Source organism: Schistocerca piceifrons, chromosome 8 (genome assembly GCF_021461385.2).
Source record: "Schistocerca piceifrons isolate TAMUIC-IGC-003096 chromosome 8, iqSchPice1.1, whole genome shotgun sequence".
In the NCBI taxonomy this organism is placed as follows: domain Eukaryota; kingdom Metazoa; phylum Arthropoda; class Insecta; order Orthoptera; family Acrididae; genus Schistocerca; species Schistocerca piceifrons.
In genome coordinates, this window is record NC_060145.1 from 386,220,404 (window position 1) to 386,239,460 (window position 19,057).

Sequence of the window (19,057 nt, forward strand, 5' to 3'; positions counted from 1 at the left end):
GTAGTGATGTTTACATATTGAATAAAGTGTGTGCATGCCATAGTTTGCAACTAATTTACATTTCTTTCATATAGTTCAATAATTGCCACCCTGTATCTAACAAGCAATCTATCAAAATAAATGTAGCATATGAATAATATTACTACAGACGTTCTGGCTCACCCCTCTGCTTTAGTTTGGATCTAGAGTTCCTAGCTTCGAGACCTGTTGAGGGCATTTTTGCCTTAGCCTCATCAGTGCCTTTGAAAATGGCCTTGAATGTGACATCTCAGTCTTGAACCAACCCAGTGTTACAGCTTACATCATTTGCAGTTACCAGTACATATAGGCAGTAACCATATTAGGGCTTTTATAAACTAATCCAAAGAATTATATCATGCTTGATGAATTTCTCTCAAACCATATAATGCCTCAAATTACTTACAAACTCTACTTGTTCCATCTTTGTATCTTGGAAAATGCCTCACATAAATTTCTGTGAAAACTTCACCATTTATTAATGCAGCCTGTACATCCATCTGTTCTCCAATTAAATACTTTGGCAACAGTATGATAGCAAAAGTTCCAATGTTTGCATCATAGCAACTGGTGAACAAATATCCATTACTTTAGTGTTGAAATTTGTTTTTTTTAATTATGTATTTTTATTGTTCATACTCTTTTAATTGATTTTAGTAATAAAATACGTTGTTTTTTGCATTATCCAAACAACAAATGGATTATAAATCTTTTTAATATTAAAGTTAAGTATTTTCAAACTACCAATTTCTCAGGTAGATTTACATCCTAAGTTATTTTGCCTTACATGGATGGACAAATGAAAATTGAAATTGTTCAATTACATCACCTGACAAAAAAAAGTGAAGCAGCCAGAACACATAGTTGGATTCAATGTAACTCCATTCACATACACACCATCACTGGGTATGTAAATTCTCTGTCACAGATAGAAAGACAATAGAGTGCATTAGCATTTTTCATGTTTAGTGTTGTTCCAGGTCTGTTAGGATATGTAAGGGGCACGAATGGTGTCAGACGTTGTGTGTTCACTAAGAAGGACATGGAGATGCAATGTATTCATGTGAGACAGTGATATTAAGATCTGACATCATATGAAAAAAAGCCTCATTATATGTCTCCATTTGCCCAACTGGTCGAATCATGCAGTCTCCACATTTGCCACTCTCCACATTTGCTGAGCATTCAGATGTGACAGTGATCCAGTGTTGGACAGCATGGGAATATGAGACCAGGGATACTTGTCATCAATGTGTCATTCGATTACATCTGACTGTCACAAGGGAGGATTGCCAAACTGTATACCACATCTGTGCATGTCACATGACAACAAATAATTGATTCCCTGCATTATTCTGTGTCATCTGCACCACTGTCAGCAGCCAGACTAGAGATTTACCACTCCATATGTGGACTGATTTCACAACACAAGTGGCTGCATTTGGAGTGTTACCATGACCAGGAGGTATGGAATGTTGATGAATGGCATCACATTGAATTCAGCAATGAAACTTGGTTCTGCAGCACCCCAGATGACCATTGTTCCTGAGTATTTCAGCAACCTGGGAAGATGTCCTGTTATTTCTATGTTTAGGAAAGGCACAATGGTTTTATTCATGGAGTCATAGTGTGGGAAGTTATCGGCTATCACTTCAAGTGACAGTTGGTACTGACTGAGAGAACTCTGACAGCACATTTGTACACCACAGACATCCTAATTCCTCAAGTGTTATTTTTCATGAGACATCATCATCATGCCATGTTTCAACAGACAATGCTCCTCTACATCAGGAACACCCTTGGCCAGCAAGATTGCCACATCTGTGCCCAATAGAAAGTGCCTGGGACCAGCTTCAATGTCACCTCCATCCCACCTCTCAAAAAAAAAAAAAAAAAAAAAAAAAAAAAAAAAAAAAAAAAAAAAAAAAAAAAAAAGGAAACAACCATGCCACAAAAGAATTATCTGAATGGGACAGAAGTCAGTAGATGTGATGTACATGTACAGACAAAAAAGGATCATAGTTTCAGAAAAATCAGATGATTTACTCAAGAGAAAGAGCTTCACAAATTGAGCAAGTCAATAATGCATCATTCCACTTCTGGTCCTTACGCAAGCAGCTATCAATAGAGTTGTTGAATGTCCTGAAGTATGTGTGCCAAATTCACTCTAACTGGCATGCTATGTTGCCAAAATCCCAAGATGGTCAGAGGGCATTTCTCAGAATGCTCCAGACATTCTCAGTTAGGAAAATATCCAGCAACCTTTCTGGTCAAGGCTGGGTTTAGCGAGCATGAAGTCATGCAGTAGAAATTCTTGCCATGTGTGAGCAGACATTATCTTGCTGAAATGAAAGTCCAGGATGGCTTGACATGAAAGAAAACATAACAGGGTGTAGGATATTGACATACTGCTGTGTTCTAGGGGTGTCATGGATGACAACCAAAAGGGTCCTGCAAGGAAAAGCAATTGCACCTGAGACCAACACTCCTGGTTTGCCTGGTGCAAGTCTTTCGAGTTGACGCCACTTCGGCAACTTGCGTGTCGACGGGGATGAAATGATGATGATAAGGACAACACAACATCCAATCCCTAAGAGAAGAAAACCTCCGACCCAGCCGGGAATCGAACCAGGACCATTAGGTATGACATTCCGTCATGCTGACCACTCAGCTACTAGGGGCAGACAGACTGTGTGGTGGATGATGGTCATATTCGTATCCCATCATTGTCCAGGGCATCTACAGACATTATTTCCATGGTCACTGGGGCTCAATTCAAAGCGGGACTCATCACTGAAGGCAATTCTACTCCTCCAGTCATTGAGATTCCAGGCCAAAGACATGACTGGAGACGCCTTGAACAGTGGTGGGATACCAGCCCAATTGTCGCCGCCATATGACTTGACAGCCAGGAATAATGGTGTGGGGTGCCATTTCTTTTCATAGCAGGACCCTTTTTACTGTCATCTGCGGCACCCGTACAGCACAGCAGTACGTCATCAACATTCTACGCCATGTTTTGTAGCTCAAGTTCTTTGAAAATTGGACTGGATTTTGTAATCACTGAAATAACGTCACATACGCTCTCAAGCTGTGAAGGTTCATTTCGTTCCTTTCCTGGGTGCTTCTCTTTTCGTGTCTGGCAGGGTACCGTTTCCAACTCTATTTTTGTTTACAAGTACTATGCGGAGAGTAATGATGTGTTTATCTATTTCTATACTCCTCAAGCCACCTTCCAGTGCTTGGTGGAGGGTTCTCTGTGTATCAAGGACACTTGCCGCCTTTCCTCTTCCAGCCAGGAATGGTCCCCAGGAAGAAAGAATTTTGGTAAGCCCCCATGTGAGCTCAAATCTTTTTACTTCTACTGTCATAGTCTTTTCATGAGCTGTATCACTCGATTCTTCTATGAACTAAACTCTCGGAAATTTAACTCTAAACCACACATTATGCACAATGCCTATCCTGTAGCATCTAGTACTGGAGTTGGAAGAGCATCTCTTTGACGTTGTTACACTTACTAAATAAACCTGTGATGAAACGTTCTGCTCCTCTTTCAATCTTCTTTATTTGTTATGTCATATCTGCCTGGTACAGATCTCAAACTGTCAAGAAATATTGAAGCTTTCGTGGAATGAGGGTTTTGTAAGCCATCCCCTTCACGGATGGACTACACTTCCTGAGGGTTCTTCTGATGTAACTCACCTTACCTGTGATCAGTTTCATAATAATAATAATAATAATAATAATAATAATTTACATAGCTGTTCCATTTCAAATCACTCTGTACACATAGATGTGAATGCTTTCAGTGATTGTCCTGCAATCGTGTAACGGATCTTTCTCTCCATTCATCTGCAATACGCTGCACTTGTTTACACTAAGGTCCGCTGCCAATCCCTGCACCAAGCCTAGATCATCTGCAGATGCCTTGCAGTTGGCTAAAACTTTCTGGTGTTGCAACTTCTCCATGTGCAACAGTAGCATATGCAAAATGTCTCATAGAACCTCATATGCTGTCCACTAGCTCATTACATTATTGTGAAAAGTGATGATCTTATAACAGTCCCTTGTGGTACTTAAATGTGTGAAGAGTTCTCTCCATTACATCTTCATCCAGCCACAAAGTTGGTCTGATACTGCATACCCTCGTATTTTATTCATTAGGTAAGGGTGAGACACAGTATCACACATCTTCTGGCTGACAAGAAATACGACACAACCTGTGTGCCATTGTTTAGTGCCTCCTTGGCCGCATGGACGAACAAAGGATGAGCTGGGGTTCACACAATCGTTGATTGCGGAGTCCATATTGATTGCTAAAGAGTACATTTTGAGTCTCCAGGAATGTCATAATATGTGATCATAAAACCTATTCCAAAACTCTACAACAGACTGATGTCAGAGATATAGGCCTTTAATTCTGTGCACCCGTTCCACAACCCTTCTTGAAAACGGGAATGATTTGTTCATTTTTCCAACCACTGGGAATGCTTCACTCCTCCAGCGACCTGCGGCACACTGCTGGAGAAGTAAGTTCTCTTGCATACTCTATGTAGAATCATCCAGTTGTCTTTCCTTTGATGAGCGATTTCAGTTTATTGTGTGTTATTTAGACATCTACCACTTTGATGTTCTTGTTACGATTTATAGGAGGAACCTCGGTACGTTCTTCTTCAGTGAAACAGTTTTGGAAAAAGGAATTTGATAGTTTGAACTTCTCTGTGTCATCTTCCATTTCGATTTTCGATACCATTATGGTCACAGAGTGTCTAGACAGATGGCTTTGGCCGATTTACTGAATTAACATAATATCAAAACTTTTTAGGATTTTGTGTCAGATCGGTAGGTAGGATTTTACATTCAAAATGGATGAACGCTTCACGCATGGCTCTCCGCATTTTGGTTCCGTTCAATTTTTATCTGTTTATGTAGCTTTGGCTACGTTTACATCTGCAGTGAAGTTATCTTTGCAGGCTTTCTAACACAGTTGTCGAAAATCGCCCCCCCCCCCCCCCCCCCCCCCCCCGCGCCCTCTCATACGCACAATCCCGTCACTCTCACAACTTAGCTCATAGCTTACCTCGCTTAGGCGACTGAGCTGAGCAATACTATTTAATTTTGTCCATTTATGCTTAACATATACAATATACAGCCTCAGAGATGAAAGTATTACGTTGACTGCTCAGCTAATCTTAAGGGAAGACGAAAGGCAAGTGGGCTTCAAAAATTCGATTTTTAGATTTCAGCATATTTGAAATGCCTGGTCTTTCCTGCGTGAAACCGTTTTTGTTTTATATAAATAAGACAATTTTTTCGTCAGATATGAGGGTTTTCCTGACGCTCTGTGCAATCTGGGGACGGTGTCAGCAAGGCTTAAGACCAGGTATGAACACAACAACCCTATGGTCCTAATGTCACAGTTTCTAAATTACACTGCACTGGGCATGTCCAGAAGAGAATGGGGTCCAGGTGGAGAAGATTATTGAAAGAAAAGTCAAAAATAGTATTGGAAGATGGTAAGAAGATAGGTGGTAAAGGTCACCTGACAAATGTTCAAATAGATAGATTACAGAATTATTATGGCTTGGCCATAAGAAGGAATGTAGGGAGTTTAGAAAACATAAAAAAAGCTGTATGGGCTTTTTCCACAAGCTTTCCACAAATGGAAATCCAGTACATGGTCTTTGCCCGAATAATCCTGACACTTGGTGCAAGTGCAGGAGAAGTGTCAGATATGATGACAAACATTCTTTACCTGCATCAGTAGTGAATGAAATTAAACCCATATTTAGAGACCTTTGTAAAGATACCTTGTTGAAGAAATATCTTCATGAGAAACCTAAAATTTAAATGAATGTGTGAATTCTGTCATTTGGAAACCGTTACTGAAAACTATTTGTTTAGCTTACAAACCCAAATTTGGTGTTTATGATGCTATTTTATGCTTCAGTGATGGTGTAATTAGCAAACTGAACGTTTTGGAATTATTGGGCCTAAAATCGAGTGGAAATATTGCAAAATCTTTGGTGCAAATAGATAAAGAGAGAATCCGCAAAGCAGTTATTGCTAATTTAAAATGCACAAAAGAAGCCAGAAAGAAAAGAAGAGGAACCAAGAGAATAAAAGAAGATCAGATTATGCTCAGTATGGTGCAGGAAAATATTAGCGGTAAGTAATTCTCATCAATAACTATACTATAATTGCAATATTAAACTTTAAATGGATTTTTCTCAAAACTACATTTTTTTTACTTTCAGGTACGATTATTTGATAAACTAATGGGGTTGGAAACGTGAAATTTGGTCAATTTGTACTGCAGATGGTAATAAGTTATTACAACTAAATTGAGAACCAACAAACAATAAGAAACTGTTTTATAATAATTAATGTACAAAAAAAAGTTCAATTTTACTAGTGAAGGATAAATTTTTTTTTCTGCAAAACCATAAGAGATATTATGAACATTTTACTTAGTAAAAATTTCATTGTTTTATCACATATAGTTCTTTTGGAAAGTGTACCTATTCAACGGGTAAAATAGCATTGGCACAATAGGGATAAAAATTGCCTTCCGTCTCCCTTTAAATCTACTCCTTGTTGCAATTACCAAACAGATTATTTTCTTACCTTTCTTAACATTCTTGTCTAGAGCCGTATTCCGTCGTTCTACATCGACCTTATGATCACTGGTTCCTCGTTCCACGTTCGCTGAGTCGGAAATTTTGTGCCTAGCTGGACTGCTGGTTGGAAGTCATGAGTGATTCCTCCAGATGATTTCAGGGCGTTATTATTGTTATTTTCCTACCAATCTCCGCAGTGTGTGGCCGCCCCTGTCAGTCATAAGAGAAGGCCTGGCTAGTCTTGGTGCAGCTGCATTTGTTCCTTCGAGTTTCCACTTCACAATCACATCACCAATAGTCGATTTGGGCACTTCTAAAAGAATTGAAAAGTCCCTGATGGATTTGTTACTCAGCTGGCATCTAATGGCTAGTTCATGTTCGAGATAACTGCGCTCTCCTAACCAACCTAGTCTGCTGTTACTGCTTCTCTACTGACAACACAATAGTCTGTGCTTCCTTTGAGAGGCGGCATGAGCACCCTCTCATATTTCTATCTTACTCTGAGTAATTTGATTTTCCTCTCTAATGGCGTGCGGTGAAAAGTCCCTATTCCTTCCCACCCGGTCTTCCCACGCAGCGTCTCTCGTCACCTGGGTGGTCCAGTGACAGGCAGGTACTGCTGATCTTGAAAGGGTTAAGCCGACGGGTGTGAGGGAGTCGAGTGGATGCTTTCCAGACGCCGACATTGTCATAAGAGCGGCGGCAACACGCCCACAGGGGCCTGGCGGAGCGCCTGGGCTAGTGATTCCGTTACTTCGCAGAAACTTAGTGAAAACACTTTCTGGCGGGCTACCAGCGAGACATGGGAATGACTTGTGTTCCCAGGCAGTCTTGGCGGGTAAATTCCTGCGTTTTCTGCAAAATCGTAACTGTGATTGGCTTGCTCAGGGAATAGCTCCGTGACGTAGCAAAATCGGCTCAGAAATTGGCGCCAAGTATCTCCAGTGGTGGAATAGTACTGCGTCGGCAATAGAGGGTAATTTTCCACCGGTTTTCGAGTTGCTGATTGGAACGTTTAACCACGACCACTGTCGTGGGGGCGGGAATGTTCGGTGTTCGGCTTGTACGGGTGCTCTTGAGGAGTCGGCTCTCAGCTTTCGGTCGGAGTAGGTTGCAAAACTGAGCTCTCGCTGCTCTGGACAGCTTGCCTTCCGTTGACTGTCTAATATACTTTCATTTAATTTTAACTGTTTGACGAAGTTGCTGAAGTTTCGACTTCAACGTAACTTTATGAGTGCAGTTGGCAATTGAGCGTTCTGCGTACAAGCGGCCTATGTTGTCCGTCTTGAGGAGTTTTGGCTAAAGTTGACTGTAGTGGAGTTACTGTGTGACTTCTCTTGTTAAAATCACTCACTGTACCGTCAGTGATTGTGTAGCGAGGCTTCTTTGTCTCCCTCAGAGGCGTATTTGTGTTGCTAGGAAGTCTGGAACAACCAGAGCAGGAGAATTTGTTTTGGGCTATGCTCGCGACATTATCATCACCACAGCGGGACGTCGAAGCAACCAGCCATCGCCTCCAGTATGCCAGATCGTGTCCTTGCAGTTAAGAAGACACCTTGGTAATGTACGTCCACAGCACAAGCAAATCAGGGAATTTTGCTAGGTGATAATCAGATCCCAGCAGAGTGCGCCTGTTCGTCTTTTCTAACTTTGTTCTGTCTTGGGTGTTCATTGTCTGAGTTATCACCACTGTAGCAGCAATTAATGTTGGGTTGGCTGGGTGTTTCTCTTAAGATTTGAGTTGCAAGGAATTGGCTCCACATACCAGTTGGTCATAAATCTCACAATCTAGTTTATGGACAACTTCACCTTCACAGCATTTATTTGAGTATCCAATTTGATGTATTGTAAAGGTTTCATGTGTTTTGTTTATTATTTTGAGTTTAGTCATAATAAATCAAATTGTTATTTTGGACAGAACTTTCATTGTGTTAATCGGTAGAGCAACCCTTTCATTTCTCACTACGTTAATGAAACTTTCCTTTACCTAATTAATTTCTATCCAATTACATTATTGCAGGTGCCAAACTATTTTCTACTCCACTTGCAGGGTCGATTACACTCAGTTCACATTTCTTCTTAATCCATGTGCAACAGCAAAAGTCGGAGTTGGAAAGGTGGGGGGGGGGGGGGGGGGGGGGGGGGGGGCGGCTTAGAGCATCATTTCCAAATGAAGATTCTAGAAGAATTTAGTGTTAAGTACACTGCTAGCCCCGGCACCTCGCACCTTTTGAATCAGCAGATCAGCACTCGTGACGTCTAGTCGTCAGTTCCGCATTACATAGGGGTGTCCGGATACTTTTAATAAAATAGTGTATAGCGCTGCCGATCAAGTATAGTGTACCCACAGTTGCCAGTCTCTTTCACTTGGCTCATGGTCTGCAACTTTTCGTGCATTTTGTAACCAACCAGATTCGTTTTGGTGGAACAACTCCACTAAATCTGTGTAATCTGTGTGTGTTGAGAACAGAAACTAAGAGTTGTTTTGTATCTATCCCTTATTTGACATAACAAATCTGTAGTTCCAATTTTTATTGATGTTCTGTTAAATTTTGTTGACATTACTTACGAATTACTTATTTTTATGCTCTATCAACTTGTCGTTAGTGAGCTACAAAGAAGTAGCGATATCTCCGTTAATGCTGGTTTGCTTGAAAAAAAATGTATATGACTTTTCGTTTCCTTTCTGCATTATCTGCATGTCGTTTGATTTTCTGTACACATTGGAACCCATCATCTATAGTCTTATTTGTGCGGAAGTCCTTACCTTGCTAGTGACAAACACCTCTTCCCGCTTGACTGCCCCTTCCTTTATTTTCTCCTGCAGCGCTTCGCCCACTTCTGACTCGTTGCGGTACACAGCAGCAGTGTCGATATGGCGATAACCGACGTCGATTGCGTGTTTAACTGCCTCCCTGACTTCTCCTGGAGTTGCCTGAAACATCACAAAACATAAATTCTAACATTTATCCAACGACTTTGATGCTAGACACTTTTTATCACTAACTCACATAAGAGCTTGCGCCATTCTCACACTCGGTTTTCGCCCGCGGGGGCTTAGATTAAGTGGTGTGTAAGCCTAGGGACTGATGACCTCATTTCGCTTCCATAGGAACTTAGCAAAAATTTCCAACTCGGTTTTCGCGCAGAAATAGCACCATCCACAGGACAGACGCCACAGTTCAGGTTCTCTCTATCCCGACATCGCGAAACCCTAACATTTGACCGAGGGTTGTTATTTATATCATACCACACACTATTTTCACTGCATACAACTCTCCTTGTTAACACTTTTCCAACAAGGAGACAACTCTTTACATAAAGAGTCAATGTTTGATAACATGTGTGCCATTTCTCTGGCGCGTTGCGTATCCGGCACTATCGATAGCGACTTGTATTTCTGTTTCCGTATGGTTCGGCCTGCGCAGGCGCTGAGGTGCGTGCTGCCTCTGGAGCGTTTTTCGCGGGGGGCCGCGCGCCCTCGGCTCGGCAGTAGGATTCGCACCGAGCTGGTGGTATTTTGCCTTCCGCCCCGGCACGGAGGTGTGGTCTCGTTGATGACGGGCCTCGTTGATTTGGCCATTGGGCGGTGTGGCGTGTTGGTGACGTGCTGTAGTGGACAATTGATGGATCCCCGCAAGGGATCGCTCGAGGTTCTCCGCCTATGAAAAGGGTGCCACAATATCGCTTGGGTTTCCGCACCCAGGAGTTGTAAGGACTGCAGGGCAGGCTTTCTGTGTGTTTGCTCTGTCCGGTCTGCGTGGCGGGGTTCGTTTCACCTTACTTCAGCTGTTGTTTGTATTTTCTGCGTGATTCCGTTTTGGCCGGAGTCTAGGTGTCGAGTTTTCTGCTGGTGTGTACCCGGTCGTCGCCCCCGTTTTCCCGCCCGGGGGGCAGCCGTATCTGTTGGTGGGAATTACTTGGCAGTGTGTGTTTTGCGTGGACCCAGTGTGTTCACGCGCCCTGATTCTGAGTTGAAATTACTGTGGTCAGGCTGGCTCGGTTGCTGCAGTGTGTGTTATTGGTTTTCTGGCTTGCTGGGGACTGCGCGCACGCCTGTTCCGTTTTGTAATGTGGCAGTAGTCTGATATTTTTATGTGTGCTAGTTAAGTTGCTAGCAATTGCTTTTAGCCTTGTGCTTACTTATTTTTATTTAAATTGCTGGGCATTGTCGTTTGCCCGTTCTTTTACCTTTATTTATTTGTAGTATCAATTAAGCCTAAGACGATGTCCAAGGTGCTAGCAATTGATTTTAGCCTCGTGTGTACTTAATCCTACTTAAATTCTTGGGCATTGCCATTTGCTTGTTCTTTTACTCTTATTTATTTGTTGTGCCAGTTAGCCCTAAGATGATGTCAGACCTTGGTATCTGTCAACCTTATTTTGGCTACTAGCACTTAGGTGCCTATCCCGGATTTTGTCATTAATTGAGATCCTTTTATACTGTATTTTTAGTAGTAGGTTTGGCAAGTGCACTTGCGTATGGTATTTATTATGTTTCCCCTCCCTCCTTCTTCCTCCTTCGTGTAAACTGAATTTGGTAAGATTGCTAGGTGGCCTGTGTTCTTTTATTACCTATGTAAGTTTCCCCGCTGCCGCAGTCGTAACATGTTTTGACCGGCAAGCGGCCCATGTTGGCTAGAGTTTGAATGTGGTCTGTGCTGTTGAAATCAGCAAACTTTATGTAAGGAAGCAAATGTTGGGCTTTGCCGTACATATATTTATTATTGGAGCTAGTCATGTACGTGTTTTTCTGTTAAGGGTTTTAGGGCATTTTTAATTGAGATACCTTATAGAAATTTTATCACTCTTTTAAAGAAGGCATAGGAAGGAGTAACTTCGACTGAAAATTTAATTGTAAATTGTACATTAGTGCTTCACATTATAAAATTTAACTGTATTAGGTGAAAGTATGTAGTTTAATGCACAATGATTATTTGTTAATGTATCAAATTGTAAACAGTTTTGTTTGGCAGTGATTCAAACGACACAAATAAGTTTCTCTGTTCACCTGTGGCATATAACATTTTGATTACCTCATATTGTAAGCAGCTTGATTTGTTTGTGTCACTGTAATTTGTAAGCCACAGTGTAATTTATTACAATTAATTAATTGTTTTGGAGAAATAAACCTCGAATTCTATGTCCCCTTTTCATTAACCGAATCCCATCCAAACTGCCCGCTCAACATGGTTAAGGTTGTTACAGTTAGGTCTGTAGTTTATTGACTCCACTAGTGTCTAGAAAAGTTAAAGTATAAATCTAGGGGCTAATGACAATGTTGTCAGACTGTACATTAAACTTTGATCTATATTTACAGAATATGGGCAAAACTACTATTAAAATAGTGGGCTGGTGAAGGTAAAAGAACAAAGACAATGGCAGAAATCGTTTTGCTTGCGTGAGCAGTGATGTTCACGTTTTTAGCGGGAGAGAAGATTATAGGTAAATGATTAATAACACTATGTGATCAAAAGTATCCGGACACTTGGCTGAAAATGACCTACAAGTTCGTGGGGCCCTTCATAGGTAATGCTGGAATTCAGTATGGTGTTGTCCCACCCTTAACCTTTATTACAGCTTCATTCTCGTAGGCATACGTTCAATCAGGTGCTGGAAGGTTTCTTGGGGAATGGCAGCCCATTCTTCCACGGAGCGCTGCACTGAGGAGAGGTATCGATGTTGGTCGGTGAGGTCTGGCACGCAGTCGGCGTTCCAAAACATTCCAAAGGTGTCTGTAGGATTCAGGTCAGGACTCTGTGCAGGCCAGTCCAATACAGGGATGTTATTGTCGTGCAACCAGTCCACCACAGGCCTTGGATTATGAACAGGTGCTGGATCCTGTTGAAAGATTCAGTCGCCATTCCAAATTGCTCTACAACAGTGGGAAGCTTAAACATCAATGTAAGCCTGTGCCGTGATAATGCCACGCAAAACAACCAGGAGTGCAAGCCCCCTCCATGAAAAACAAGACCACACCATAACACCACCGCCTCCGAATTTTACTGTTGGCACGCTGGCAGATGACGTTCATCTGGCATTCACTATATCCACACCTTTCCATCGGATGGTCACATGGTGTACCGTGATTGTCACTTCGCACAACGTTTTTCCACTGTTCAATCGCCCAATGTTTACGCTCCCTACACCAAGCGAGGCGCCGTTTGGCATTTACCGGCGTGATGTCCGGCTTATGAGCAGCCGCTCGACCATGAAATCTAAGTTTTCTCAACTCCCGCATAACTGCCATAGTTCTTGCAGTGAATCCTGATGCATTTGGGATTCCTGTGTGATAGTCTGGATAGATGTCTGCCTATTGCACATTACGACCCTCTTCAACAGTTGGCTGTCTGTGTCAGTCAACAGACGAGTTCGGTCCGTACGCTTTTGTGCTGTACGTTTCCTGCATTTTTAAATTCTTATCCACCATCTTGGATAAAATATTCTGGAGGGAAAATAATTCCCCACTCGACTCTCCAGGAAGGGACTGCTCACTGCTCAAGAGGATGTTCTCACCAGGAAAGAAAAAAAAAATCTGGCGTTCTACCGGTCGGAGCGTGGAACGATAGCTTCCTTACACTGGTAGACAGTCTCGAAAATTTAAAAAGAATAAAGACTTCTTGTCAGCTAAATTCACGGTTATCAACATAAAATCAAATAAATGTAGTGCAGGAGTAGGATTACTAATGAATAAGAAAACAGTAATGTGGGTGAAATACTATGAGCAGTACAGTGAACGCATTTTAGCGGCCGAAATAGAGAGCTAACACCCACTGCAGTAGTATAAGTTCATAAGTCTACTAGTTCCTTAGATGATGACGAGATTGGTAGAATGTACGATAATATGGCGAAATTATTCAGATAGTTAACGAAGATGAAAATTTAATTGTTAATAAGGGGAGAAGAATTGGTTAGAGGAAGAGAGAAGGAAAAATAGTAGAAAAGGATGAACGTGCAGAAAAGAATGAAAGGGGAAGCCGCCTAGTAAAATTTTTATGATGTCACAATTTAATGATTTGGTTTAATAATCAAAAAAGACATTTATACGGTGAAAGCACCTGATGACACCGGAAGGTTTCAGGTAGATTATATAACGGTAAGACAGAGATTCTGAAACCAAATATTAAACCAAAACATATTTCCAGGGAAAGATGTGGGTTCAGACCGTAACTTACTGATTATGCAGATTAAAAACCGAAGAACTTGCAAAAAGGTAAGAAATTAAGAAGACGGGGTGTGAATGAAGCGAAGGAACCAGAATTTGCAGAGAATTTCAGTTGGAAGATCAGGCAATGTTTAACTGAAGCAGAGGAAATATACAATAGCGGACCAATGGGTACATTTGAGAGATGAAATAGTGAAGGCAGCAGACGATCAAATAGGTCAGAAAGCAAGCCTTGTTAGGAATCCTTGCATGACACACGAGATCTCGAATATAATTTTCGAAAGGCGAAAATATAAAAATGAAGTGAATTAAATTGTCATGAGGGAATACAGACGCCTGAAAAAGGTGACTGAATTACTTGCAAAATGGCAAAGCAGGAATTCCTCGAGGAGAAATATAAAGCTATAGAAGTATGAATGGCTCTTGGAAGGATCGGATGACAAGCCTGTCCTAAACAACAAAGGCAAAGATTGAAGTGTGGAGGGAATATATAGGAGGGCTATACAAAGGAAACAAACTTGAAGGCAACTTTATTGAATGGAAGTAGATTTAGTTTAAATTGGAGGTATGGTACTACGAGAACAATTTAACAGAACACCGAAAGACGGAACAATACAGCAGAAGTACATGACAGTCCCTCAGGATTATTTAGATCCTGGGACGGCCAGCTATGACAACTATTCCATCTAACTTGCAAGCTGAATGAGAGAGGCAAGCACTCTCAGAATTGAAGAGGAATTTAACAGTTTCAAAGAGAAGTTAGTGAGGGTGTGGATATTACAGAATCATCAGTTTAATATGTCGCGGTTCAAGATGAATGGAAACACCGGTGGAGGTCACTATCACGAAATATACGTTCGAGTTCTGGAAAATGGTAGAAACGCTGTACGCAGTATTTATCCTACAATCTATCTTAGAAGATGAGTTGAAGAAAGGCGAACCTACGTTTATAGCATTCGGCGATTTAGAGAAAGTTTTCACCAGTACTGATAAACTACACTCTTCGAAATTCTGAATATAGCAGGAATAAAATAGCGCAATTTACAAGGTGTTATGTGAGACGTAGCGAAGTGGTAGCGTTTCACAAACGCTCAGAATGAGCCGGCACAATGATCTGGGGCCGTAGCGTCTGGCCAAATCCCAGAAGGGGGTGGTAACACGTGTGGCCAGGTTTAAAGTGGCTATATCAGTAAACAGTATTAACCCTGGAACACTAAAGGTGGAAAATGTTACATTGCTACTAAACCATCTTAAATTTTACTACTACACATGTTATTCAAAGGAAGTCGTATTTTATAGGTTATGCGCTAGTTAACTACGAATATTAGCTTAAAGTGATGCTGAAACAACAAATGATGTTTCAAAAATCTAACAAGCTACGTAAAAGTGGAAGTGCCACATACCTACCTTTCTGAAGTTCAGCCGCAAATACAGAGAGGCGTAGATAAAAGTAGCCTGTGTAAATATAGAGGAAATACAGTGAAATTACGGAACCGAAAACCTGAAATGGACTTACCGCTTACTTACAGTGGAAAATATGTTTATAGAAGATGTTGAAAGGGACTCCCTGCAACATCAATACACAGCTGTGCTCGTCTAAGCATATTCAGATACTGCCCGTTTGAAGTTCGGATAGCGATAGCGTCAACTTTACGGCTGTGTTGTCTTTCAGTTTCTGTATTGTATGTGCATTTCTTTCATAGAAATAAATCACATGTTGTTAGACCCGGCAGACGTGGTGGCCATAAATCTTTGCTGACAGTTCGTTCCTCAGGTAAGACGTCATGGGCTCGTTCCAGAACACGTTAGAAACGTGGCGTGCTGCCCCATCTTGCTCGAAGAAGCAGTATTGTCTATCACATTCAGTGGGAGCTGAGCACAACATATATCAAAAATTTACATGTATGCAACCGTGTAGAAGGAGTAGTGTCAAAAAATGTCGGTCCGATGATGCACGTTCCTGTTACACCGCACCAAACGCCGATTTTTTCATCATGGAATGGTTGCGGACACACAATGTTAGGGTACTCCGTTGCCCAGAACCACGTGTTCTGTGAATTCACATGGGAAACATGAAACCATGCCTCTCGCTCATGGTGTAATGGAAAGAGTCTAACAAGCCATTGATGATGTTGTTCAAAAGCCACGTGCAGTAATCTACATGTTTCTGACTGCCATCCTCCAGTAACTGCTGCACAACCGTCAAACGTTATGGCTTCAAATTAAGACTTCAATAACCGCTAGCAACTCCTCCTACTTACAGATACATGGTGGGCCAATTTACATGTAGACTTCTCTGGGCTCTGAATAATTCTTCGACGAATGTCTGCAGTAACATATGATGTGCGAACTGAAGGGATTCTTTGTCGTTTTATATTTTGCCCAGATCCGTAAGTGCGCCAATCTTTATACAAACTGTGAATTTCTCTCTTTGCTGGTAGTCCTCTATTCGAATACTTGACCCTGAAAATTTCGTGCGTTTCCTTAATCGAACCTGTATTCACATATGCTTCCACAGTTTCAGTTGTTCAAAAATGTGTGTGAAATCTTATGAGACTTAACTGCCGTCATCAGTCCCTAAGCTTACACACTACTTAACCTAAATTATCCTAAGGACAAACACACACACACACACACACACACACACACACACACACACACACACACACACATGCCCGAGGGAGGACTCGAACCTCCGCAGGGACCAGCCGCACAGTCCATGACTGCAGCGCCTAAGACCGCTCGGCCAATCCCGCGCGGCAAATTTCAATTCTTTTCTTCTATCAGGAAAGTCATTTTGCAGGCCGCAAAGAGAAACGACTAACTACAGTGGCGAAATAAACTGAAATTCTGACAGACGAATGTTAACAATAGATATTGTATAAAACTGTCCAACATTGTAATTGTTTATTTCAGAAGTCGGAATATAGCATTCGCATTCAAAGGGAAGGCGGGCTGCTTTTAACTGCCCTATCCCGTATTAGGGCAAGTAGTTCGCGTGATCCATGACATTGTTCTTAAAAAAGAAATGGAGAGAATAAAGAATGCAGCTTAGAAGCTGTTTTCTTGAGGAATGTCTCAAGAGGGAAACAGAGCAAGTATGTTTACTTTATCTAAACGGAATCGTTGTGTACAAGAAACAGTGGAAACAAACGGATGATTAAATAGATGCAGTAACTCATTTCTTTTGTAATACCCTTTGATTTGGTCGCAGTAACTCAACAGCAAAGGTCATACATACATATTCGAGCTGATTTAGGAATAGTACAGCACTTTAAAAATTTTCTTTTCTAAGATTATTAAGTTAAGTACAAAACAGAATTTTTGTGATTGTATTTTTTTTCTAAAATTTAGATATAACGGCAGTTGTTATTTAGTTATTGTTTTATTGACATTGGTTAGCAATTCAGCACCCATGAAACTGTTCGCACACGTTACCTTTCCACGAAAACATCAGCTACATTTTCCTGAAATGAATATTTTCTTTCAGCTGGGAGATAATCATTACATTAATTAGAGTATTTCTGTGTAGATCGACGTGTATGCAGCATAGCACATTACACAAACACACTGATTTATATTACTCGGCAAATGTTAATTATGGAATAGTAACACTGAATGAGTTAGTCCGGCCTGTGGCAAGTTACAATTTTTTACTTTAAAGACAGCTAACAAAATAAAGGGGATAGATATTAATTCCAATCGTAGGATTTGTGGCCTTTTTCAATTTATTCGCACTTAGAGATGCTACTCAATACACCTAGTGAAAATATTGCCCTTACGTTCTTACCATCAACCAGCGATGAAACTGTCCTCTAGAAGTATCGAAAGCGAATAATCCACCAGATGTTTTTACGTATTTAATAAATCGTATATACATATTAAGAAAATCAGCGGCCACATTACAATTCATTTGTGCACATCTGACGATAGTTTCGCATGTTTTAAACATTCTAGTGTAACATACTGGATTCTATTAGTGAATAATTCTTCGGAACGATCGCATATCTGAAATGTAATCCATATGTTCCCACCTTGGTTACCAGTGTCATACAACATCGAGCCCCTTTCGGAAATGTAGCAAGATAACCCCATGAACCATGGACCTTGCCGTTGGTGGGGAGGCTTGCGTGCCTCAGCGATACAGATAGCCGTACCGTAGGTGCAACCACAACGGAGGGGTATCTGTTGAGAGGCCAGACAAACGTGTGGTTCCTGAAGAGGGGCAGCAGCCTTTTCAGTAGTTGCAAGGGCAACAGTCTGGATGATTGACTGATCTGGCCTTGTAACAATAACCAAAACGGCCTTGCTGTGCTGGTACTGCGAACGGCTGAAAGCAAGGGGAAACTACAGCCGTTATTTTTCCCGAGGGCATGCAGCTTTACTGTATGATTACATGATGATGGCGTCCTCTTGGGTAAAATATTCCGGAGGTAAAATAGTCCCCCATTCGGATCTCCGGGCGGGGACTACTCAAGAGGATGTCGTTATCAGGAGAAAGAAAACTGGTGTTCTACGGATCGGAGCGTGGAATGTCAGATCCCTTAATCGGGCAGGTAGGTTAGAAAATTTAAAAAGGGAAATGGATAGGTTGAAGTTAGATATAGTGGGAATTAGTGAAGTTCGGTGGCAGGAGGAACAAGACTTCTGGTCAGGTGACTACAGGGTTATAAACACAAAATCAAATAGGGGGAATGCAGGAGTAGGTTTAATAATGAATAGGACAATAGGAATGCGGGTAAGCTACTACAAACAGCATAGTGAACGCATTATTGTGGCCAAGATAGATACGAAGCCCACACCTACTACAGTAGTACAAGTTTATATGCCAACTAGCTCTGCAGATGACGAAGAAATTGAAGAAATATATGATGAAATAAAAGAAATTATTCAGATTGTGAAGGGAGACGAAAATTTAATAGTCATGGGTGACTGGAATTCAAGTGTAGGAAAAGGGAGAGAAGGAAACATAGTAGGTGAATATGGATTGGGGGACAGAAATGAAAGAGGAAGCCGCCTGGTAGAATTTTGCACAGAGCACAACATAATCATAACTAACACTTGGTTTAAGAATCATGAAAGAAGGTTGTATACATGGAAGAACCCTGGAGATACTAAAAGGTATCAGATAGATTATATAATGGTAAGACAGAGATTTAGGAACCAGGTTTTAAATTGTAAGACATTTCCAGGGGCAGATGTGGACTCTGACCACAATCTATTGGTTATGACCTGTAGATTAAAACTGAAGAAA

General features: G+C 41.3%; 1 protein-coding gene across 1 annotated transcript in view; it reads right to left on the reverse strand.

Moving 5' to 3' along the window:
• LOC124711752 (aldo-keto reductase family 1 member B1-like) overlaps positions 1-19,057 on the reverse strand; it is a 77,520-nt gene that overhangs the window by 40,628 nt on the left and 17,835 nt on the right. Inside the window, exon 2 of the mRNA XM_047241964.1 lies at positions 9,406-9,573. Coding sequence (XP_047097920.1) covers positions 9,406-9,573 — 168 coding nt within the window. The remainder of the gene's footprint in view (positions 1-9,405; positions 9,574-19,057) is intronic.